This window comes from Ornithorhynchus anatinus, chromosome 7 (genome assembly GCF_004115215.2).
Source record: "Ornithorhynchus anatinus isolate Pmale09 chromosome 7, mOrnAna1.pri.v4, whole genome shotgun sequence".
Lineage (NCBI taxonomy): Eukaryota > Metazoa > Chordata > Mammalia > Monotremata > Ornithorhynchidae > Ornithorhynchus > Ornithorhynchus anatinus.
In genome coordinates, this window is record NC_041734.1 from 73121915 (window position 1) to 73148525 (window position 26611).

Here is a 26611-nt window from a genome sequence, read left to right on the forward strand (position 1 = left end):
ATAGATGGGAAGGCCCCTGACGGCAAGGATCACGTCTACTGATCGACTCTATTCTCTTAAGCTCAAAGCACAGTATTGGGTGCACAGGAGGTGCTCGAGAAATACTGCTCATTGCACGACTTCAGTGTCCCATCCCTGATAATGCATGAGAAGGGTGAACACCTAATCGGAGTATTCTTGGAAAAGAAAATGAATTGGAAGAACCAAGTAAGGTTTTCACACTTATTCTATGAAACAACTGAAGGTTATGAGTGAACTAAATATTTAAGCTGTGCTTGAAGGAAGTGAACAGCTCTGAAGAAAGGGCTGACCAAAAAAAAAGGGGAGAAGATCTGGGAAACTTAACAGGGCTAACCTTCTGTCTATTCTATATTTACTGGCCAAGTGTTTGGAGGATTAGGAAATTTCCAAAGGTCTCAGGAGCTTACCACATGGAAACCACAATCACATTCTTCTCCTGCTTCCACATAGCCATTGCCACATTCAGTAGTTTCAAATAACTAAGAGACAAAGAAAAGACAAAAACGCTTAAAACATAAAGAAAATGCTTACACACAGAGCTCTGGGTCCATGGGTAACATCAGTAGTCAGGCCCATTTCTCCGTCAGTTACTTCATATATCCCGTCATCAGACTGTAAGCCCGTCAATGGGCAGGGATTGTCTCTATCTGTTGCCGAACTGTATATTCCAAGTGCTTAGTACAGTGCTCTGCACAGAGTAAGTGCTCAGTAAATACTACTGAATGAATGAATATACCCCTTATACGCTGTTCCTATCCATTACCATAGGGGTTTTGAGCTGTTGTCAACATTTTGGCAACATGGACAATGACTTGCACCATGAATTCTTGAGCTTAGGGTTCCTCTCTGGGATTCTAGCTATTTTACATAGAGATTAGCTCTCTAAGCGATAGTGTAAATGGATCGATCAATCAATCAGTGGTATTTTATTGAGCACTTACTGTGAGGGCTTGGGAAAGTACATACAAAAGAGTTGGTAAGCACATTCCCTGCCCACAAGGAGCACACAATCTAGAGGGGGGATTCATTTATATTTACTAGAGGACCTGAAATCTACTGCTAATAGGAACCAGGAGGTAGGCTCTCTGCTGACTTGCTTTCATGTACATCAGTCCATTCAAATCATCAATGAATGTGAGATGAATGATCAATACATACAAATAAACTCCTGAAATCTCTCTGAAAAGCAACTTTTTCTTCATTAAGCCACAAGGTTGGCAAACTGCCCATTTAGCTGACAAACTTCCTCGAGTCTCTCCCAACTCAATTCCAGGACAACATCTGCATTTGGCTCCCCATTCTTTCCAAACTTCCAACAGTGACATGTTCATCGGTCTTTTGACCCCGCCTCTAAGACACTCATTCAGCTCTCTCCCTTCGGCTCATCTTCACTCTTCTCCCACTCCCCTCCGGCTCACTCCTCTCATGCCAACCTGGGCCTCGTCCTGGTTTCTCCCCACTGACTTCAGCTCGCACCCTTCCTTCTCCCCGGAATGCCCTCCACTTTTACATCTGGCAGCTCACTGCTTTCCTTATCTTCAAATCTCTTCTGAGATCACACGATGATAATGATGATATTTGTTAAGCGCTTACTATGGGTAGAGCACTGTTCTAAGTGCTCGAGTAGATACAAGTTAATAAGGTAGGATACACTTTCTGTCCCACAAGGGGCGCACGGTCTTAATCCCCATTTTACAGATGAGGGCACATCTTTTCCGGAGGCCTTTCCTGATTTATCTCTCATCCCCCTACCCTCTCTCCTCACTCCCTGCCACTTCAGCAACCCCTATAGACTGAAGCTCTTTATGGGCAGGGATTGCGTCTGCCAACTCTATTGCATTGTACTTTCCCAAGCCCTTAGAACAACGCTCTGCACCAGTAAGCACTCAATAAATATGATTGAATGGATGAATGAAGGCTCTGCACACAGTGACGGCTCAATAAATACCATTGTTTGATTGGTTCCACTTCACCCAAGTAATTGGGCATTCACATGCACACACCCAGTCCTGCAGTACTTAAAAATATCTTTAAATTCTACTGCTTCTTCCTACCTGTAATTCAGTTTACTCCCTGTCTCCTCTACTAGACTGCAAGCTCCTTAAAGGAAAGGACCATGCCTACTAATTCTATTTTACTCTCTCGGCAATTTGTACAGTGCTCTGCACACAAAACGAGCTCAGTAAATGCTACTGATTCATCGCCGTGGAAAATATCATTGTTCATTTGTTATTCCATCCTTTGGTGTTTTCCCATTTCACATGATATTTATCAGGTGTCTCGTCTACAGAGATGTCCATGAAGGTCTAAAGAGACAGCAGGGTAGAAGCCTAGCTTAAACGATTCAAGGTCATTTAAAAATTCCTCTGACAAATTTTTTTATACTCTTGGTGATTTTATGCTGACGACAGGGATCAAACCGGCATCCCCTAGGAGCAGTGAAATCACTTAATTACTGGTAGGGTGATAAATTATTTTGTCAGCTCTCCACAGAAGTCTTTTTAATGCTAACATGATTCCATTGCTCTTTGCATTTGCAAAAGAGTATTAATTATTTTGTACAGTCATAACCTATATTTGACTTTCTTACAGAGAAATTTTTTTAATGCTTTAGAAGTAGCTTTGAAAATTCTGATTTATGGGTATGTGTTTAATGCTTGTCTGCTGCTGACGGTACAGCCCTTTACAATTTCAATGGAAAACTGCTGGCTTAACTTTAGAGGCAGAGCAAAGGACACAGACCTGTAAAGAAGAACCTCCACAGCCACGTCTTAGCCCTACCACTGACCAGATCATGGGACCAAGAAGGTTGGGAAGACCGATGATGTAAATCCAAATATGCCAACAGATTGGCAAGGAGCTACAACGAAGACCTCAAAGAGAGGTGGCTTTGTCCAATGGGCTGGTCAAAGAAAGCATCTTTTTCTTCAGACAAGAACCCAAAGCACCCATCAGACAGTAAACACAGGAGACGAAAGGTCCAACATCACTACAACTAGAAATTCCATGGTAACTTGAAGTATCATACATTAGCCTCATCGCTGGTCTCCCCGCCTCGATCCTCTCCCGATCCAGTCTATACTGTGAAGCAGTGCAGTCTAGTGGAAAGAACTGAGGCCTGGGAGTCGGAGGTCCTGAGTTCTGTCTCCGCCACTTGTCTGCTGGGTGGCCTTGGGCAAGTCACTTAACTTCTCTGGGCCTCACTTCCCTCATCTGTAAAATGGGGATTCACTATGTGTTCTCCCTCCTATTTACATTGTGAGCTCCATGTGGGATCCAATGATCTTGTATCTACCCCAGTGCTTAGAAAGTGCTTGGTACACTGTAAGCGCTTAGCCAATACCATAATTACTGTTATTATTATTATTATTACACAACAACCTGCTGCAAGAATCATTTTCCTGAAGCATCGCTTAGCCCACAGTTCTCCTCTCCTCAAAATCTTCCAGTGCTTCGCCACATCTCTTCATATGATATCCGTTGCGTCAAACAAAAATTCCTTATTTTGACTTTGAGACTCTCCATCACCTGGGCCCATTTTACCCATCTACTCTATCCTCCCACTCTCCTCGACTGGCGTGAGGGCAGGGAGCTTCTCGACCAATTTTGTTGTATTGGACTCTCCCAAGTGGGCACTCAATAAATGCAACTACCATTTTTTATACAAGCACTGAACCAAGGAACTGGAGATTCAGAAAGCTGGGGCTCTGAGTTAAGCCTATTGTGCTTCACTAGAAAGATGTTAGCCCTAGAATATCTGACACTGAAGCTTCCGGCTGCTGAATGACAGTCTCCTTGGTTCACTGACTGCCTTTCCAGACTCGTTTCCAACTTCTGGGTTGGTTGAATCCACAGGATGAAGACAATGACAAGTTCAACTAAATTCACTTACCTTTGTTGGCCTATTAAATAGACAGGCACCTCCTCCTCTCAGTAAAAACTCTTTATACTCAGCAATACTGCATTTTGAGAATTTTCTGGAATGGGATACCCTAGAGGGACAAAGATTCAGTTGACTAAATAAGTCACCAAAGTCAGCTATCGGAGAAGACACGTAAAAGCACGTACGACTCTGAGTATAATTTCTATAATTTATAATCTCTGAGCATAATTTTAAGAGAAGTAACGTGGCTCAGTGGAAAAAGCCTGGGCTTGGGAATCAGAGGCCGTGGGTTCTAATCCCGACTCCACCCCTGTCAACTGTGTGACTTTGGGCAAGTCACTTCACTTCTCTGGGCCTCAGTTAACTCATCTGTAAAATGGGGATTAAGACTCTGAGCCCCACATGGGACAACCTGATTACCTTGTATCCCCCCTGTGCTTAGAACGGTGCTTGGCACATAGTAAGCGCTTAACAAATGCCATCATCATCATTATTATTATTATTGTTATTATTATTCTATCTCGGGTATCAGTGTAAACGATCCACTGTGAGTATTGGAAACAACTTGATTCCAAACTACCAGGCAAAGGGAGTTGAAGCAATCTAAATTTTGAAAGAAAAATCAAGGCCTGGTACATTCAGAATCTACGATGGAATATGAGCTAATATATGAGATAAGGAGCATGGTATATAGTGGATAGGGCACGACCCTGGGAGTCAGGTCACGGGTTCTAATCCCAGCCCCACCACTTTGTGACTTTGGGCAAGTCACTTCATTGCTCTGGGCCTCAGTTACCTCATTTGTAAAATGGGGATGAAGACTGTGAGCCCCACATGGGGCAGGGATTGGGTCCACCCTGATTTGTTTGTATAATAATAATAATAATGTCGGTATCTGTTAGGCGCTTACTATGTGCCGAGCACTGTTCTAAGCGCTGGGGTAGATACATCCCCATTGTACAGATGAGGTAACTGAGACACGGAGAAGTTAAGTGATTGCCTATGGTCATACAGCTGACATGCGGTGGTCGGGATTAGCACCCATGACCTCTGATTCCCAAGCCCAGGCTCTTTCCACTAACTACCACCCCAGCGCTTAGCACAGTGCCTGGTACATAGTAAGCACTTAGCAAACACCATAATTATTATGAATATTATTATTGGAAGATTCCTTGTAGTAATAACCTTAACTAGGAACACTGTCAAAATACACAGCTTCCAAAAAATCAGCCAAATTTCTAACTAAACAGCTATTTGTGCTTGGTGAGGTGTCATTGGAAGAGAGAGTTCCTTCCCCAGCCTTACACCTTCGCTTGGAAATCAGAAGTGGGACAGGCTGAACGTTTGGGCTGTTCTGGAGTACGGGCTTTAGTCAGAGGAAGGAAACAAATCCGTGCAAGTGGGTCCTGGCTTTGGGGATGAGCAGCATGAATCAAGCAATCAATCAGTGGTATTTATTGAGTGTTTATTGTGTGCAGAGCACTGGACTAAGTGCTTAGGAGTCTACGAGTCAGTAGATACAATCCCTTCCCTAAAGGAGCTTACAATTCTAGTGAAGAATAGGGAAGCAGCGTGGCCTAGTGGATAGAGCACTGGCCTGGGAGTCAGAGGGAACTGGATTCTAATCCCTGCTCCACCACTCGTCTACTACATGACCTTGAGCAAGTCATTTGATTTCCTCTGGGCCTCAGTTACCTCATCTGTAGGACTGTGAGCCCCACACGGAATAGGGACTATGTCCCACCGTTTTACTCATATCCACTCCGGCACTTAGTACGTGCCTGGCACATAGTAAGCATTTAACACGTACTGCAATTATTATTATTACTGTGAATTTCAATAGTCTTTAGGTAAGAGCACGGTGACTTCAGGAGAAATAGGATGATCTAGATGGAATTAACTTTGAATCCAAGATTATTTTATTCTATCATTTTATTTTATTAATGATGTGTATATATCCATAATTCTATTTATTTATAGTGATGCTATTGATGCCTGTCTACTTGTTTTGTTGTCTGTTTCCCCCTTCTAGACTGCGAGCCAGTTGTTGGGTAGGGATTGTCTCCACCTGTTGTTGAATTGTACTTTACCAGTGCTTAGTACAGTGCTCTGCACACAGTAAGTGCTCAATAAATACAATTGAATGAATGAAGTGCTCTGATTTTAGATTAAAATATGAGAACAGTAAAGAAAGGGAGTGGGAGAGGAATGAGGAGAAGGAGAGGAAGGGGAGCAGGAAAAAGGAATGAATTAGGAGGAAGGAGAAAGAGAGAGAAGGAAGAGGAAATGGGGGAGGGAGGGTGACGCGGAAGAGGAAATAGGAGAGAGGGAGAGGGACCCAGGAGTGTGCGGTGTCTAGCAGATTGTTCAATAGTCACTGGCAAATGTAATTTCAAGACTTTGGCCATAACTCTAAGAGTCGTGAGGGTTTTGTATCCTTAAATGTAGAAGAAATTACCTTCTGGCTTGAATTGTTTTCATGTAGTTCTGCCTGAACCACTGTTTTAGCCAAATGATTGGCTAGAACAATTCATAAAGTTCTTTCCAGGTCCATGATTCTATTATGGAATCGTATCTATTAGAAGTTCAATGGGTCTAGCTTACAGTGGAGGTGGTTGTTTCAAGATATATGAGCTGATTAAATTGGTGACTATTTTAGGCTGATGAAAATACTGATTCACTGAATTTCCAGAGCATTTATAGATTTATTCAAAATGGATGTAATCCAGTGAACTTCGGGCAGGGATCATGTCTTCCACCTTTATTGCACCCTCCCAATTGCATAATACGTGGATCAGTGGAAAGAGCACGGGCTAGGGAGTCAGGGGTCATGGGTTCAAATCCCACTCTGCTAGAGAAGCAGCGTGGTTCAGTGGAAAGAGCCCGGGCTGGGGAGCCAGAGGTGATGGGTTCGAATCCCGGCTCTGCCACCTGTCAGCTGTGTGACTGTGGGCAAGTCACTTCACTTCTCTGGGCCTCAGTTACCTCATCTGGAAAATGGGGATGAAGACTGTGAGCCTCATGCTGGGCAACCTGATTCCCCTGTATCTACCCCAGCGCTTAGAACAGTGCTCGGCACATAGTAAGCGCTTAACAAATACCAACATCCTTCTTCTTCTTCACTTGTCCGCTGTGTGACTGTGGGCAAGTCACTTCACTTCTCTATGCCTCAGTTACCTCATCTGTAAAATGGGGATTAAGACTGTGAGCCTCTCGTGGGACAACCTGATGACCCTGTATCTACCCCAGCGCTTAGAACAGTGCTCTGCACATAGTAAGTGCTTAACAAACAAATGCCAACATTATAATACAGTGCTGTTCACATAGAGCTACTCAATATGGGGAAAATCTCCATGAGATAAAAGAATGTGTGCCCGTGGATCAGTTTAAAATAAAAAACTACAAAAAGGAAGTCTGAAAGCTGAAAAATTCAGAGTCAAACTCCCACTATTTGAAGTACAAGATGTAGTTCTCACTGGACACACACTGTAATGATATAACTATTGTCAAATTATTTGGTACCGCAATTATTAAGAACTACCATTTTTGACGGTTGGCATGCCCCTAAGAACCTAAAAATTCATAATAAGAATTCAAGGGAGTTGAGATTGGTGGGCTATGGTTAATTTAATAGGTTCATTCTAATAACAAGTAGGCAAGACAAAAAACAGTGATTTATTTGGAATAAACAGTTACTCTGACTGTGTATTTAGAGGAAAGATGCAACGAATGGGGACCTAATTAGCTTTAAACAGGTTAATCAAGAGAGAATAATACCTAAAATATTGGATGTATGCATTCTTAAAATGAAGCATATTGCCTGTAAAAGCATTTGCAGGGCTATTTTATTATTGTACATAGACCTATTAAGAGTCTTTTGAACACGGATTGATGGCAACATTGATTTCCAATGACACCTTCTAAATCACAACTACCTATTCAAAGGCTGCGTCTGCCTGTGGCAAAGGGTTCTTTAAAGCAGTTCCAGTGGAAAAGGGGCTTTTTCAGCTTGAAACTGTAAGGGGCAAATCTAACTTTCACCATCAAGTTAACTCAGTAGATAATTCCTTATGAGATATTGTCTGATATTTCTGAGGCACGTATCACCGGTCTTGCTCAAAGCCTGTTTCCGGAAGCTTGTTAGCCCAGGGAGCATTTATGGCTTTTCTCGCTCTCGGCTTCACCCCACAACTCGCTTCTATCCCGTGGGAGTTTCAGGGAAATCGGTTTGCAGGATCCACGCAGACAAGCTGGCAGGCGGAAGAAGGGAGCAATCAATCGATAATACATGCAGAGCACTCTACGCTTGGGCAGAACAGTGCTCTGCACATAGTAAGCGCTTAACAAGTACCATTATTATTATTATTATTATTATTACACTGTAGAAGAGTTGGTAGATAGGATCCCTGCCTTCAGGGAGCTTACAGAGTTACCAATACTTCAGGCAGTGGTTAAGCAGACCCCCAAACAAATAAGAAGCTGTACCTGACGATGAATGACCTAATTGAAAGAACAAAAGATTGGGAGTCAATAAATACTAATTAATAAAAATTATTGTACTAATAATTATTATGGTACTTGTTAAGCGCTTATTATGTGCCAAGCACTGTTCTAAGCGCTGAGGCAGATACAATTTAATCAGATTGGACACAGCCCCTGTCCCGCATGGGGCTCACAGTCTTAATCCCCATTTTACAGATGAGGTAACTGAGGGACAAAAAAGTAAAGCAACCTGCCCGAGGTCACACAGCAGACAAATGGTGGAGCAGGATTAGAGCCTAGTCCTTCTTTCTAACTTCCAGGCCCGTGCTTTAACCACTAAGCAACACTGCTTCCCATGTTGATATTTGCAGACCCAGCTGAAATCTACTAAAAAATAATTATTATATTGAATCTAAAGACTGTTGGAATTATCCTTCTAACGGCTAATATAAAGAGTGGACTCTAGCCTACTTATATCCACCACAACTCCAATTTTAAAATAAAAGTAGAAATGATCACATATTTTAGTGACTTGAGTTTATCAGATAAGTCATCATTTGGTCTAAATTGCTAGTCTAAAACTTTTTCCAGAAGAGCTGACCAAGGGGAGATTATGCACGGTTTTGTGTTTTTATGTTCTCACTAGAAAGGCAGCTCCAGAAGTTCTACTTAATGTAAAAAGCTATAGCTGACCAAATAAATCAGGGGGTTGAAATTGGAGTGAAATTGAAAAAAAAAAATCCTGCTGGAAATTGCCTTACTTTTGCCCATATATTTTCTTTTCCACAAATCAATGGCTGCAAACATATTATGTAATCCTAACAATCTATCCTGCCTGTCCGATTTTGGTTTCTACTTAGGCAGAGATTCAAACCATACTTCGTGCCATCCTTTTTGTACTTTCTGTGCTGTTGCTGCAGTAAGTTCTTAGCAATATGAGGAAAAAAAAGTTTTTCCATATGAAGCAAATGGCAATGAAACAAACCAAAAAATCAGGTGGTGCTTGATTCCCCCTCCAAAATACCGAGGAACGGATTCATAAAGCATTACCCTGTTTCTTCCATGATGCATCCACCCCAGGATTCTGTGCAGTCACATTCTGGTCAGGTGAGAATCAAAAGGGAGGAAGAGAAGAAGAGAAGAAGGGAAAGGAGAAACATGTCATCTTTTCTATATTAAACTCAGTAGTTCATTTATGAAGGACATGATGCTTTGCAACTTCTCTGCTGTGTGACCTTGGCTGAATTACTTAACCTCTCTGTGCCATAGTTATTCACCTGTAAAATGGGGATTAAGACTGTGAGCTCTATGTGGGACATGGACTGTGTTCAACCTGATTAACTTGTACCTACCCCAGGACTTCATACTATGTCTGGCAAATAGTAAGCATTTAGCAAAAACCATAAAAAAGTGAACTCAGTTCCTGGTTTTGTCATATCCAGTCAATTTTTCCCTATCTACCACCCTAAAGGACAATCTACATTGATCCAACTATCACAAACTATATTTAGAGTAATAACATTATTAGTACTACTAATAATGACGATAATAGCATTTGTTAAGTGCTTACTGTGGGCCAAACACTGAACTAAGTGCTGGGGTAGACACAAGATAACGAGGTCAGAAACAGTCCCTGTCCCCCGTGGGGCTGACAGTTGAAGAAGGGAAGAGAACAGGAATTGAAGCCTCGTTCTGCGGATGAGGGAAGTGAGGCACAGAGAAGTTAGGTTACTTGCTCAACATCACACAGCCGGCAAGTGGCAGAGCTGACATTAGAACCCAAGTCCCGAGACTCCCGGGACTGTACGTCTTTCACGAGGTTAAACGTCCTCCCTATTGGCTGGGATATGATATAAAACTATCATTTCCCAATGCATGACTCAGGCCCCAAAGAATAAAATTTAAATTTTGCCAATCAACTGGAATGGGAATAGTTCTAGATTAGACCAAAAAAGGATGCTGAAACACATTCTAATTCCCTCCATTTTGCAAGCAATTCTTCTGCAATTCAACTATGCTTCTGAAGGAGCTTTGTGGGACAGGGACTGGGTTTGAGCTGTTAGGTTTGTACTAACCACAGCCTTATAACAGTGTCTGGCACATCTTAAGCACTTAATATATACCACAACTAATTAAACGACATATTGTAAGGAATCTATTTAAGTTGAATCCTAATTGTTGATTCCTCTTAGAATACACGAAAATGTGCACAAGAGACTATTGATTAATTCATTTGTATTTATTGAGTGCTTACTGTGTACTGAGCATAATAATGTTGGTATTTGTTAAGCGCTTACTATGTGCCAAGCACTGTTCTAAGCGCTGGGGTAGATACAGGGTGATCAGGTTGTCCCACGTGAGGCTCACAGTTAATCCCCATTTTACAGATGAGGTAACTGAGGCACAGAGAAGTGAAGTGACTTGCCCACAGTCACACAGCTGACAAGTGGCAGAGCCGGCATTCGAACTCATGACCTCTGACTCCCAAGCCCGTGCTCTTTCCACTGAGCCACGCTGCTTCTCAAGCGCTTGGGAGAACACAATATAACAATAAACACCGGTATAGAAGGACAAAGCAAAATGTACTAAGGGTTCAGATACACAGTGGATTTTATATTTTTCCTTTTGACGGTTTCAGTGACCGCACTGCTTAATGTGTAACAGAACCATTAGGTGAGTCAAGTGGTCCTTGAAAATAAAAAGCTCATGTACCCTTTCTCTTGAATGCAGCTCAAAGAACAGTTATGTTTAAAGTATTTCTACTTGGCAACTATATTGGGAGAAGAAAATGTAGATATTTTTAATGTCTGCTCTATAAGGCATGAAAGAGGTGTTAATTTTAAAACTTCAGTATGTAGAAAACCTTCTCATAGGTTAGGAATAACTCTGTAGGTTTTATCTGGAGAGCGATCATTTAGAAATAAGCATGTTATGAACTCCTTGCGATTGACTTACTTGACTTTGCCTACTTTATAAAATAATTATCTTTGCCTGCCTCAATTACCTCATCTGTAAAATGGGGATTAAAGATGTGAGGCCCATGTAGGACATGGACTGTGTCCAACCTGACTGCCTTGTATCTACCCCAGCGCTTTACTCCAGGGCCTGGCAATCAATCAATCATACTGATTGAGTGCTTACTGTGTTCAGAGCACTGTACTAAGCACCGGGGAGAGTACAATACAATACTTCTGTCACACATTCAGCACTTACCAAAAACCTTAAAAAAAATTCCCTGCAATTCGACGACCCTAAATGACCCTAAAGTTAAAGAGAGATCACCATCGTATTTTACGCAGCTATTGTTCTCAAAGAACAGCATTTAAAAGAAAAGGAGAGAGTCAATGTACATACTTGGCTTTCGACTTGATGGCTCCCACTGAATCCCAAGGTTCTGAGCCAGACTCTGGGATAATTCTTGTGCCACTGCCATTGGAAGACCATACTGTTTTTAGAGATTAAGAAGGTGTATGGGGAAAACAATTGAGAGAGTGCACAGAGCTAATTATCGTTACTTACATTACCACCTCATTTCATTTCCCAGTCTCATCTGGATATTACGGTACCAGATACCCCACGATCTATATATGCACTTAAAATCTCCACCGCATCGTTGGGGACAAAGTAGCTGACAACTCCTCACATCAAGTGAGGTGATCTCTGCACTTCATTTTATCATGTGGAAACGCCAAATAGATTGGCTAAACTGTATTCAGACTGGTTTCTTACTCTGCTCAAACTGAGATTGGATCAATTCCCAGTGGACCACAAGGATATTACGCTCCTGTCAAATTTCATCACAAGACAGCTATCCGGGCCCTATGATTTCTTTAGAGTGAAATGACAACTTTAAAACTCTCATTTAGACCTATTCATGATGGGTTTTTACTAAATAAGCAGGTGTATTTGAAATACAGAATCACTGGGTTGAAAGTGTCCTGCAGGTAAGTAGACGGGTATAAAAACATATTGAAATAAAACACATGCTTTATGTGGATATTACAAAATACACTGAATTTGAATTGGTCTGATCAACAGACCCCTGTCTCTGAGAAAAGGCACATGACCGAATACCAGTCCTACACGGATTGGGAAAACAATTAAAATAGAAGCTTCTATTCTTCAGTCCCAAAGGAAAATCCAGGCAAGTTTACATATCTAGGTTTTAGTTAAGTATAGAGGAAATTAAATACAACATGGAAACCGACTCTCTTCTAAACCTAAATGTGCCTTGGGACTTGCTGTAGATACAGGCAGTGATTTTGTGTTTTTTATACTGTCATCACCCCCAAATAAGAAAGCAGTGTGTGACATGTGTGTACATGAAGTGGGACATGAAAAGCCAGGCCATCAGTACTGGATTCAATTGAATATTTAAAACAGTTGATGGAAAAGTTACCTCATTGACTCCAACTCCCCTGGTCCGAGAACAGACACCTCCAAAGTAACTCAAACTGCTTCTTTTATAGTGGAATGTGACGCTCCTGAAGAAAGTAAAAAAGCTACCATTAATAAAAGTCAGTCAGTAAAATCAACAAGAAAGTCTAAATTTCCTTTACTTAGTCCCCTATGAAAAAACGCTTGATTTTACTGCCTTTCATCCAAAAACACGTTTTCAAAGAAAACCTACTCATCGCTAAAGGAGAGGAGACCTTAGGCGAGTCACTTCACCCCTTTGGGCCATTTCCTTACAGTGGGAATAATAAAATCCACCCCGCTCAACCTCACAGGGATGTTGTGAGGACAAAATGAGCTAATCATTGAGGAAGCTCTTTGAAAAAAGTAAAAATGCACTACAGATATATGGTATTATTATAACCCCATCCTGAATAGAAAGAACCTCTATCAACTCACAGCTTACGCTGAATCGTGTAATCCTGCAATTAGTCGACTATCTAGGGTATTTTAATCTCAAATATTTTCCCTCTTGTTCTAGACAAGGAAGTCAATAATGTGTCTTTGAAAGCGAGCATCACTACTCAGCACTTAAATGGTTTACGCTGTCAAATATATTTCAAGGGTGCAATTATGTAATTAGTAGGAATGACAAGGGCAAATACAGAATAGTGATTGATTATCTTAAATGAAAACACATAATTCAAATGGCAGTTTTATGCATTTCACACCAAGACTTGGGCTGAATAGCCTGTCACAGAACTAAGTGTTTGCTTTCCTCACTACATCGGTCAAAGGCAAGGACGTCCATTTCAGGAAGTCAGTGGGCTACGCCTAAACTGGTGACAGAATCCAGGGAAATGTTTGAGTTTGTGGCTGAGCAACAGACTGAAAAGTCTCACCTCTGCTTTGCAGTCATGGGTTAAGCTCACCGTAGGCAGGGAGTGTGCCTACCAATTCTATCATATAGAATTTTCCCGAATGGTACAGTGCTCTTTCCCAGTAAGTACTCGATAAATAACACTGATTCACTGATTACGCCATACTCTCCATCTCTAAAATTGGGGCAATTACACTAGCCTGTCCTTTAAAATTTTACCTTAAATTTTTCTAGAGCTTTTATTCTCCAACGGTGCTTTCATGATAATCTCATAGCGACAACATTGTCCAATTTATCAACCGTATTTATTGAGCGCTTCCTGTATGCAGAGCACTGTACTTAGCGCTTGGGAGGGTACAATATACTAAAGTTGGTAGACACTTAACCTGCCTACAAGGAATTTAATGGTGATTGCATATCTCTATGCATATTGCTTAGAGAAGCAGCTAGGCTTAGTGGAAAGAGCGCTGGCTTGGGAGTCAGAGGACACGGGTTCTAATCCCACCTCTGCCACTTGTCTGTTGTGTGGCCTTGGGCAAGCCACTTATCTTCTCTGTGCCTGTTACCTCATCTGTAAAATGGAGATTAAGGCTGCGAGCCCCACATGGATAACCTGATTACCTTGTATCTACCCCAGTGCTTAGAACAGTGTGTGGCACACAGTAAATGCATAACAAATGCAATTCTTCTTCTTCTTATTATTACATGTGCTTTTAGAGGCTTGTGAAAAAGGGTTTCGAATACTTGCAGCCAGGTATAGAAATAGGGGCACCTGGACAATATCGATTATATGTACATATACATATATGTACATGTATTATATGTATTGATTGCATCTGTACTGTGTGCAGAGCACTGTACTAAGAGGTTGGGATGGCAATATACCGAGCACGACATTTCTGACTTTAAGCCTAATTATATAAGCCAAAATTAAGGAACCATCAGTGTTGGAGAAGTTTGGAGCAATCAGGACTTATGACTTGCAGGCCTGATGTTACGATCACTAGGAAGTACTTCCTTCCTCCTGCACATTCTTAGCAAGATCCCCTAGTGTGTCTTTATTCCAGTGCTTTCCGACACTTCTACTAGTAATATTAAGCAACTGATTTGATCATCCTCCCTTCTTTCTACTGCCCACCCCACATCCTCTGCCACTCACCTCCTCACGGTCCCTCGTTCTCGCCTATCCCGCTGTCAACCCCCGGGCCACGTCCTCCCGCGGTCCTGGAATGCCCTCCCTCCTCACCTCCGCCAAACTGACTCTCTTCCCCTCTTCAAAGCCCTACTGAGAGCTCACCTCCTCCAAGAGGCCTTCCCAGACTGAGCTACCCCCTTTTCCCTCTGCTGCCTCTCTGGCCCCCTTCACCTCCTCTCAGCTAAGCCCCCTTTCCTCCCTTTCCCTCTGCTCCTCCCCGTTTCCCTTCCCCTCCCCCCAGCACTGTGCTCATTTGCTCATTTGTATATATTTTTATTACCCCATTCATTTTGTTAATGAGGTGTACATCCCCTTGATTCTATTTATTGCTATTGTTTTTGTCTGTCTCCCCCGATTAGACTGTAAGCACGTCAATGGGCAGGGATTGTTTCCATCTGTTGCCGAATTGTACATTCCAAGCGCTTAGTCCAGTGCTCTGCACATAGTCAGCGCTCAATAAAAACTACTGAATGAATGAATGGAAAGATGAAATATGCAGCATCTAAGCTAACCTTGTTTATTGTACTTTGTTTCTGACTCTCCTGTCCCTGATCCATTATTCTTCTAGACTGCAAGCTCACTGTGGGCAGGGAACATATCTACCCACTCTGTTATACTGTTCTCTCCCAAGCACTTAGTACAGTGTTCTGCACACGGTAAGCACTCAATAAATACTACTGATTGATTGACTGATCATGTCCTATCTCCTGACTGGAAATCCTTTTCCCCCTTCAAATCTTAAAAGGTACATCACTCCCTGTTAAAAAAAGTCTCTTAAAACTCACGTCCACCTGGAGGTATTTCTACAGCTAAATCACCAGCGCCCTAGGCAACTGAGAAGCAGCATGGCTTAGTAGAAAGAGCACGGGCTTGGGAGTCAGAGGTCATGGGTTCTAATCCTTGCTCTGCCACTTATCAGCTGTGTGGGAAAGTCACTGAGCTTCTCTATGTTTCAGTTCCCTCATCTCTAAAATGGGGATGAAGACTGTGAGCCCCATGTGGAACAAACTGATTACCTTGCATCTACCCTAGTACTTAGAACAGTGCTTGGCACATAGTAAGCGCTTGACAAATCCCACCATCATTAATTTCACCCCAACAGCCACCCATAGCTCTTATTTATGTAGTCATTTACATATTCATTGTTTTCAGGCTTCTGCAGTTACCACTGGTATCTATGTTTGTTCTCCTGCTTCCGCTGTACTATGCAATAATGATAATGATGGTGGTATTTTTTAAGCGCTTACTATGTGCCAAGCACTGTTCTAAGCATGGGGGTAGATCCAAAGCAATCAGGTTGTCCCACGTGGGGCTCACAGTCTTAATCCCCATTTTACAGATGAGATAACTGATGCACAGAGAAGTTCAGTGCCTTGCCCAAAGTCGCACAACTGACAAGTGGCGGAGCTGGGATGAGAACCCATGACCTCTGATTCCCAAGCCCGGGCTCTTTCCACTAAGCAAGGCTGTTTCTCTATATAATGTGGGCCTGCCTGACTCCCCCATTAATAATAATAATAATGTTGGTATTTGTTAAGCGCTTACTAGGTGCAGAGCACTGTTCTAAGCGCTGGGGTAGACACAAGGGAATCAGGTTGCCCCACATGGGGCTCACAGTCTTAATCCCCATTTTACAGATGAGGTAACTGAGGCACAGAGAAGTTAAGTGACTTGCCCACAGTCACACAGCTGACAAGTGGTGGAGCCGGGATTCAAACCCATGACCTCTGACTCCAAAGCCCTTGCTCTTTCCACTGAGCCACGCTTCTTCTCTCTCATTAATAAGGTCCTTGAGGGCAGGGGCAGTGCCCTTTATTTTATTTTTTGAAGTTTCCTTAGTAACCCACGCTCTTGTCTGACACCACAGCGACGAGCCTGTCTTCACGACATTTAGAAGGCTGTCAGAGTTTGGTCCAGGGGAGGTGAGGGAATGGGGAAGGAAATATTATCTTTTACAGTTGTTGCTTTGCCTGTTTCTCCCTGGGAGACCGTCTCTCTCTTTTAAGACAGAGAGTAATCAGTGGGCCCAGGATAGCGTATAAAGTAACCTCTGTACGGTCTTCCATATTCTTAGCATGCTACTTCACCCACTGCAAGCCCTCAATAAGGCTTACCGCTGAGTTGAATGATTGCATTGCAAAATCAATGTCTGTAAATGAACAGCCTTAGAGAGTAATAAATCAAAGCTGAAATAACACTATCCATATGGTTCTAGTAAACGCAGCCATGGCTGGGACATAGTTACAGATGTAAGTTTAAACATCTGTTATCAAGGCTCACGAACTACGGTCCACCAGGCCAATGAAGAGGTTCGGCAAGAATTGGAGCAGATTCGTGGATGAGGGGTCCATAATGGGTTGCTATAGGAGAACGTATGGAATCTAGGAAGTTTTACAAAACTGCTCACATTTAACCATAATTTTCTGTAGTTCCTATGGTATTTATTTTTAACTGCTTATGAATGCTTCTGGCTTCTGATTGTTTCCGCGTGTCAGTCCTCAATCCCTATCCTTTCCTTAGTCTTAGAGGGTGAGCCCTTTGAGAGGCAAGGGCCATGCTTCATACCCCATCCGTGTACTCTGTCCCAGTACTTTGCATATAGAAGGCACTTACCAAATACAACTACAACACAGTTGCCCTTTGTTTTAGAAGAAGACCTCACCTACGGTTAAATTCACGTGTCAGTGTGTTTGGCTGAAAAGACGAGAGCAGGACCCACAATCACAACCACCCTGTGCCCACAAAAAAAAAGCAATCCCTGTGTTGTCATGATTAGCGCTTGCAGTGTCTGATGCTGTTTTCCCTTTTGCCTCTTGTCTCTCCTTCCTTACAAGGCTTTCGCTCCTTGACAGCGGTACACTGTGCTGCTAGATCTTCAGCAACTGAGTCTCGGTTTTCATCTAATGCTTTGCTTTACTTTGCCCTTAAAATATTTCTTTTAATACTCTTAAGAGAAACTCTTCTCACAATACTCTGAGAAGCAGCAAGGCCTAGAGAATTAGAGCACGGGCCCGGGAGTCAGAAGGACCGGGGTTCTAATCCCAGCTCCGCCACATGTCTGCTGTGTGACCTCGGGTGACTTCGCTTCTCTGTGCCTCGGTGACGTCATATGTAAAATGGGGGTTAAGAGTGTGAGCCCCATATGGGCTGATCAACTTGTATCTACTCCAGTGCTTAGAAACATAGGAAGTGCTTAAGTACCATGATTATTATAATTATTCTTATTTCATTATTATTACAAATAAGATAAGCCAAAACACAGGTGACTTTGGGACAGATGGGTAGCTCTGGGGTTGCAGAAAGAGACCAAAACTAGGCCCAAATGCACCAAGTGAGACATACGAGAGCAAATGCACAGCATCGGCATGCTGCTTGATGCGCTGACGGTACTTCGAGAATTCATGGAGCATCTGCACGGGGTCATGGCGGATCTCAATATAATCTTTCTCGGTCCAAGTTTCCACAGCGACCAGAACCACTCGGGTGTTCAGGTGCTCCTTGTAAATCTAGAAGCAAAGACAGGACAGGCACAGGAGTAGAACACTGGGTGAAACATGCACAGTCAGCCGATCAGAGTCAGCGGAAGGACAGGAGGGATAAAGCAGGAGGGAAACATGGGAAAATAATAAGATCATACGCCTGTTAATTCGTTTATCTCTTCTACTTTCCCAACTCTGTACTCTAAACAAGAAGAAATAGTTTAGCTCTATTGAGTTCAATCTCATATCACCTAGTCACCCTCCCAAAAGCATTTTGAAACAAGTGGTCAAGATATATGTTGTAATATACCCTTTGAGCAAGTTCATGCCATGACAAATTATTAAAGAGCCGGCGTGTACTTGGAAGTCAATTTTAAGAGAGAAAAGAACAAACCACGCTGCCATCGACAGGAATGACAATAGTTCTTTTTCATGCATCACGATATAAAGGTAATTACATTTTTAAATAGCATTCTCTAGTGTCAAAATCTTATCTACTATCATATGATGCAAGAGATAATTCTAAGTCCAAAGTCTAACAAGACCAGAAGAAATGTCACTACTTCTTGCCTTGACAGTCGCTTACTGATTCACATGTCCGGGACTAATTTTTTCTCAGTTCGGGAACAAAGACAAACATATCCCCTTGCACAACATCACATACCCACAGATGTGTAGCCATATCGGCCAACTCCACCCTCACTCCACACAATCTCGGAACCCACCACCCAATCACTGCTCGTGTGTAATCACCATCATACGGTATACCCCTATTTCCTTACTGAAATAGGCAGGCATAGACACATACATTATTCAGACGCTCAAAGACATCAAACTGAATTATTCACACAGGGACCCAGAAACATTCCAAAGGAGATGCACACACACAAACACACATACCCCCCCATCCCAAGCTCCCTACTTAGACACCCCCTTTCTTCTGCTCCCCTTCCCCTCCCCATCAGCTCTACTCGCTCCCTCTGCTCTACCGCCCTCCCCACCCCAGAGCACTTGTGTGTATATATATACATTATTATAATTCTATTGATTTTATTAATGACGTGCATATACCTATAATACTATTATTTTATATTGATGCTGTTGATGCCTGTTTACTTGTTGGAAGTCTGTCTCACCCCCTTCTAGACTGTGAGCCCTTTGTGGGCAGGGATTGTCTCTATTTGTTGCTGAATTGTACTTTCCAAGTGCTTAGTACAGTGCTCTGCACACAGTAAGTATTAAATAAATATGACTGAATGAATGAATGAATGAATACACATAGAATAGACAGACACAGTGAACTGATTTGCTCCTGTCTCCCTCTCCCTAGCCCTGAACAAAGTTAGGTGACTCGACTAGATGTTTATGATCATTTAGATGAGGAATATTTCCACCTTAACTATGCCAATGAATCCCTCATTTAGTTTCAAACATCAATCAATAAGTCAACTGTATTTATGCAATGCTAGTAAGAAGCATTTTGCAGTTGGAAAATGTAATAGTTACAGAGATGACAAATTCTTCATATTTCAAGTTTGAAATGATTGTGAGAATGGCAATGTGAATTTCACCTACTGGCCTATTTATACTTATGCACACACCATCAAAAACACACGGGGAGCCACGAAAGAAATGTATCAGGAGATTTATGGATGGCTTCAAAAGAATGAAAGAAGTCAACTTTGGATGTTAAAGGAATAGAGGGGTCTAGGGTGACTATTTCCAACCTGGATAGTAATAATAATGATGATAATAATGACAATTGTGGTATTTAAGGGCTTACTACGTGCCAAGCACTATATTAAGTGTTGAGGTAGATGCAAGATAATGAGGTGGTTCCCAGCTGCACCAGAGAAAGGCAGAGACTCTTGAGCCTATTACTGGACTCAAGTCAAGGTGCTTTAGGGCAATGCTTGGGATTATTCAGCATTTGTGGCCACTGGTTAAAGGTTGAGGTAGAGAAATATCTCCCAGTTTTAGCAGGTTTTCCAAAAGGGACTGAGTAAAGTTACTAGATCATTCTAACATTTAGGATGAGTCTTAACCTTTTTCGGTCCAGAGACCACTTCAGCAAGACAAAAGACCGTCTAGATAGTTTTCCATCATATCCTCAGCAAGTGCTCAGTAAATACAATTGATGGACTGATCCTTGCCAACTCTAGAACATTTCCCTCCCCCCTCTCAATCTCACTTGGCCACACCCCCAACTCTTCCTCAGCCTAACTTTTCCCTCTGCCCACTAATAATTATAACTATAACATTTATTAAGCGCTTACTATGTGCCAAGCACTGTTTTAAGTGCTGGGTTAGATACTAGGTAATCAGGTTGGACACAGTCCCTGTCCCACATGGGGCTCACAGTCTTAATTCCCATTTTACAGCTGAGGAAACTGAGGCACAGAGCAGTGAAGTGACTTGCCCAAGGTCACACAGCAGACAACTCTAACCACTAACTCTGTTCACCTGCTGCTACTCCTTCTGGCCCAAACCCTTCACAACTCCTCATCATATACCACCTCTAAATTCTACATCTGATACCATAATGGTATAGATTAGAGAAGCAGCCTGGTCTAGGGGAACGAGCACCAGCCTGGGAGTCACAGGACCTAGGTTCTAATCTCGGCTCCTCCACTGATCTGCTGTGTGGCTTCGGGCAAGTCACTTCAATTCTCTGTGCCTCAGTTTCTTCATCTGCAAAATGGGGATTAAATCCTACTCACCCCACCCCCCAAACCCACCACACGTGTACATATCTTTTCAACAGCAAGCGCTCAATAAATACGATAATGAATGAATTAAAATGTTCCGACGTTATTGGTTTTACTTCTGGGTTTTTTCAGTATTGCTTCCCTTCAATAAGGGTGATTTTCTATTTTAGGTTTTCAGCTTTTTCTTGTCCCACTCTTTCACTATCTACAAGTATCACTTCCATGTTTTACCCCTTCGGACCTCCAAAGGGGGTGTTTTTGCTCTTTTGGAAAAAATCAGTAATACATCCCTTTTCTATGCCATTACTGCAAAGTATAAGTGGCCTGCATATATCCTATCTAAAACAAATCTTACGCTTAGCAGCGAGCAATGCTGTCAGATCCACAGATGTCATAGCTTGACCAAACAAAGATTCATCTTAAAATTTTCACAATTCAGAATCTGCCAAGTGGGCAAGAAAATAGTCTTACCTACCATCAAGATCCTGAATTTCATGGTAGCTGAGCCCTTTGAACCCTCAGAGATGTTTTGACCTTTTCCCGAAGAAGAATTCTTATATCATTCCCAGTCTATGCTAACTGAGAAATTGTTTTTTTTCCATCTCATTCTCAACCAAATTTAAATGTGGCAAACAGTGTCTTATGAATTCATTTACTTTCACTGGCGCACACTCAGGAGTCAGGGGAATACTTACTGAATCTACAAGATTGACCACGGATTTTGCAAAGTTGTTAGTATGCGCATGAGAGGACCGATGCTTCTTATACTGGAATAAAAAACAAGATACGAGTCAAAAAAATCACCGGCTATGGAATAAAAAACAAGATAGGAGTCAAAAAAATAATCGACAATGGCCAGTTACCCTCTTTTTATTCACCATAATCCTTTGCCTAACAGTAAAAATAATGATGGTATTTGTTAAGCACTTATTATGTGCCAGGCACTGTCCTAAGCAGTGGGGTTGATGCAAGCAAATTGAGTCAGACACAGTCCCTGTCCCATGTGGGGCTCACAGTCTCAATCCTTATTTTACAGATGAGGGAACTGAGGCCCAGAAAAGTGAAGTAACTCACCCACGGTCACACAGCAGATGAGTGGTGGAACTGAGTGGAACCCATGACCTACTGACTCCCAGGCTCGTGTGCTATCCACTATGCCACGAGTTTACAGTCTATAAAGATTGCTTGTTTATTTGTTTTCTGTAACCTGCCCATTCCTTGCCCAAATTATTCCATGTGCCTGAGGAAGAAAAGGGGGCTTCCAGGGAAGTCAGGGCGATTTTCTTTTTTAGGTTTTTAGCTTTTTTCTGTCCCACTCTTTCACTATCTACAAGTATCACTTCCATGTTTTACCCCTTCTGACCTCCAAAGGGGGTACTTTTGCTTTTTTTGAAAAAAACAGTCCTACAGCTTGGGGAGAAGATAGAGAAAAAGTATGACTTCGATTAATTAGCCATCTCAGAAACAAATCTTAATGAGGGGACTGCTATGTCGGTTAAGGCCACCCAATTGGACTCACTGAATATTGAAATGATTTGTTCTGCATTTGGCACAAAAATTGAGGCAGTCTAAAGGAAAGGTATAAATGAAATTGTGTTGCATCTGAGAGGCTAAAATCACGGGTAATTAATATTGCTTTTAACACTAGCTGTATAAAATGCCTCAATCCCTACAGAGTAAAAATCTGTAGGAGAAATCTGCCCTCTGCTGGTGGCCAAAACTTACTTTTTTCTACTCCTTGAAGAAAACAAAATATCATTTATTCAGGATTGATTGGGTTCTAGCTTGCATCTTAATGTTTATTTGCTCCACTCTCACCATTCACAAAATCTGGGCATTTCCACAGAGCGGCTATACTAACATTATCATTCATTCATCGATTCACCGATTCATCATTCCTTCAAGATGGCCTAGAGAATTAGAGCACGGGCCTGGGAGTCAAAAGGACCGGGGTTCTAATCCCAGCTCCGCCACATGTCTGCTGTGTGACCTCGGGTAAGTCACTTCACTTCTCTGTGCCTCGGTGACCTCATATGTAAAATGGGGGTTAAGAGTGTGAGTCCCATATGGGCTGATCCACTTGTACCTACTCCAGTGCTTAGAAACATAGGAAGTGCTTAAGTACCATGATTATTATAACTATTCTTCTTACTTTATTATTTATTATACTTTATACTTTAGATAATCTAATAATATCAAGCATTCACTAATCAAGAAAATTGTTAGTTTATATTATACAATTTAAAGGTAAATGCCGAGGGGTTGGAGGTGGGGAGAATATTAAGTATCCAAAGGTCACAGATTGAAGCGCAAAGACAACGCAGAAGGGAGGGAAGAGCCGGGGAAAAGAGGTTTAAATGGAAAAGGCCTCTTGCAGATGTGAGCTTAATAATGCTTTGAAAATGAAGAGAATGGTGGTCCAGAATTTATGGAGAGGGAGGAAGTTCCAGAAATTTCCACAAGGCCACACTGCTTCCTCAGAGATTGGGGTGTCTCCCATTGCTGTGAGACAGAAATCTGGTCACTTAAAGTTTAACTTGGTCTGAAATCTGAATTTCTGTTTCTCTTGTAGACTAGGCCTATAATTTTCAAGTGCATTTCCTGGGTTTTCAAAAATAAGTCATGAATAGTGCATATTCGTTTTGACTCGAGACTTCATCTCCTTTTTTCCCCCCTCCATTTCTAGTTAAACAGAATTCCTCAAGAACAGAAGGTGGTAATGGTGCTCTCTGTCCCTTTCTCCTCTGCTCCACTCTTCCTTCTCTCTTCTTCCCCCTGGTTCTGTCTGCCTTCCAGAAGGGTGGGGGTGGGTGGCATTTCCCCTCTCTGGAGTCACCCCCACTTTGATCTCAAGAAAATATGGTCATTTCAAAATTGACCCACAATTTCATTATTGTCCATTAGATAATTTGGAGTACTTATTGCCATTTTGAGTCATTTCAATTAGAGTTCAGCAAAAGTATCAATTTTCATTTTATATTTAGTAGGACTGCATGAATCTCTAAAAAGGATTTCAACTAACTAAAAAGTGATTTTTTTCTCCTCACAAATTTAAGGAAAGATGATGCTATTTCTATTCCCTCATAACTGGCACAGTAATTATAGCTTTAGAAACAATGCACATAGACCTCAAAGCCCTAACAATAAAGTAATGCCTGACTTAAAATAATTTCAAGGAAATTGCTGGGAAAAAAACCACACAATTTTCAGGAAATGTGGTGTGAATCTAAATCACACACAAGATTAAAATTATTTTAAACTTATTTTAGAGTGTTAAGAAAGATGAGCTCTTCAGAGTGCACTAATGTACAACAAACATTTTTAGTAAAATTCCCAGAATGACTAGGAAAGGGTATTTTCCTTTAGTTCATATATGGCCTAGTGGAAAGAGCAAGAAACAATCAGAAGACTCGAGTTCAAGATCCAGCCCTGCCAATGGTCTGCTATGACCCAGGGTAAGTCACTTTTTGTTTTTCGGGTTTTTTTAATTGTCATTTGTTAAGCACTTACTATGTGCCAGGCACTGCTCTAAATGCTGGGATAGATACAAACTAATCAGATTGAACATAGTCCCTGTTCCACATGGGGCTGACAGGCTTAATCCCCATTTTTACAGATAGTGTAACTGAGGCACAGATAAGTTAAATAATTTACACAAGGTCATAAACCCTGAATATATTCCAGTGCTTACAATATAAGAGCTCAATAAATACCACTATTATTATTATCTTTACAATTATTAGGCAGCTGATGGTGATCGAGCATTCCCAAGTGTGAGTGCCTGAGAGAAAAATCTCAGAAAGTACAACTGTGAACTTTTTCAGACCTCCTGCCTTTTGGGTGAAAATTTCTCAGACCCATATGATTAAGAGGGGAAAGAAGAAAAATGTATTATGTTGTAGTGACTGCATAATAGCTTTTGTCCCATGGATCAGAAAAAACTCCAAAAAAATCTTCTTTATGTCTCAAGATTAGATGAGGGGGTTACTTATTCAGTCCAGTTTACCTGTTAATTGTAACTGGCCATTTTTTTTTCCTTTTTAATGGTGTTTGTTAAGTGCACTATGTGCTAGACACTGTACTAAGCGCTGGGGTAGATACAAATTAATCAGGTAGGACATAGTCCCCATCCCACATGGGCCCCACAGTCTATGTAGGAAGGAGATCCAAGAATTGAATTCCCATTTTACAATTGAGGAAAGTGAGGCACAGAGCAATTAAGTGACATCCCTAAGGTCACACACCAAGCAATTAGCAGAGCCAGAATTAGAACCTAGGTCCTCTGACTTCCAGGCCGGAGCTCTTTCCACTAGGCCTGCTGCTTCTTGGGTCATGCTGCTTCTCACTTTGGGCAGGGATCGTCTACCCTATATTGTGTTTTCCCAAATGCTTAGTATAGCCCTTTGCACAGAGGAAGTGCTCAATAAATACCACTGATTGATTAAAAGCTAGAAATTCTCAATTTCTACTGAGAATGCAGATGCTTGCTGCAACTGTAGCTACCAAAAATATCACAATGAAGAACAAAATAAACTACTGGGGAATGCTATAAATAATTATAGTGAATCAATCAATCGTATCTATTGAGTGCTTGCTATGGGCAGAGCACTGTACTAAGCACTGGAGAGTACAATAACCGAGTTGGTAGATGTGTTCCCTGTCCACAAGGAGCTTACAGTTTAGAAGGGGAAATGAATTAACAAGCTAAAATGGTAATGAAATAAAAGGATAAAAAAAAGGGAGAAGGACTAATTAAAACCTAAGAGTAAAAAACTTCTTAACTTCGATATCCAACATAATGCGTTCTGGGCATTCTGTGCTTTCAACAGTTACAAAGACCAAAGCCAAACTGCCATTCCCCATTTCCCAAATTAGGTTTCAGTGTGACTCCCAAGGAATCTGTGACCTTACCATTTTGTGATCATTGACAATCATAAGCTCCAGGTATTTCATCTCTTCAAAGATTCCACGAGATGGCTAAAGAAAGGAAAATCAGCATCAGAACAATGACCTGACTGAAAAATAACATGCCATGTCTCTGGTCTGGCTTTAGGGTTGAACCCACTTTGAATCTGGGAAGGAGAGTTCGCCTCATCCTCCAGCAATCCAGCAAAGTAAAAAAGTCAAACAATCAAATAATCTCCAGAAGAGACTGCCTAAGCAAAAAAAAAAAAAAAAAAAAAGAATTCAGAATTTGGCTTTCATGTCAAAAGAGGCAAATCAACCATCTCTATGCTTCGGGATATACTACGACTTCTGTTATGACCTATATTTAATGAGGATTAATATATCCCTCAATAAATACGCCCATGACAAAACATGGTTTTGGGGAGTGCATTCACTGAAAAATGGCACTATCTATCTTTAAAATACTAGGATCTGTACCCAATTAAGAATGAGGTACTGGGTTGGGAAAGTTATTCAACCCTCCTCGTTGTAATCAAGCATTTATTGAGCACCTACTATATGTTACTAATCAAAAATCCCTAGACACAATTCCTTCAAAATCAGAATATCAAAACTCATCTCATGTGACTTAGACCTTCTTAGCATGGACTCCTTATTAGG

General features: G+C 41.7%; 1 protein-coding gene across 5 annotated transcripts in view; it reads right to left on the reverse strand.

Annotated features, from left to right (window-relative positions):
• ADAM23 (ADAM metallopeptidase domain 23) overlaps positions 1-26611 on the reverse strand; it is a 201161-nt gene that overhangs the window by 42828 nt on the left and 131722 nt on the right. For all 5 annotated transcript variants that reach the window (XM_029069168.2, XM_029069169.2, XM_029069167.2 and 2 more), the window contains exons 9-16: positions 25955-26020; positions 21739-21810; positions 18199-18362; positions 12786-12870; positions 11741-11831; positions 9437-9485; positions 3914-4013; positions 429-500 (exon numbers count right to left, since the gene is read on the reverse strand). In XM_029069168.2, coding sequence (XP_028925001.1) covers positions 429-500; positions 3914-4013; positions 9437-9485; positions 11741-11831; positions 12786-12870; positions 18199-18362; positions 21739-21810; positions 25955-26020 — 699 coding nt within the window. The remainder of the gene's footprint in view (positions 1-428; positions 501-3913; positions 4014-9436; positions 9486-11740; positions 11832-12785; positions 12871-18198; positions 18363-21738; positions 21811-25954; positions 26021-26611) is intronic.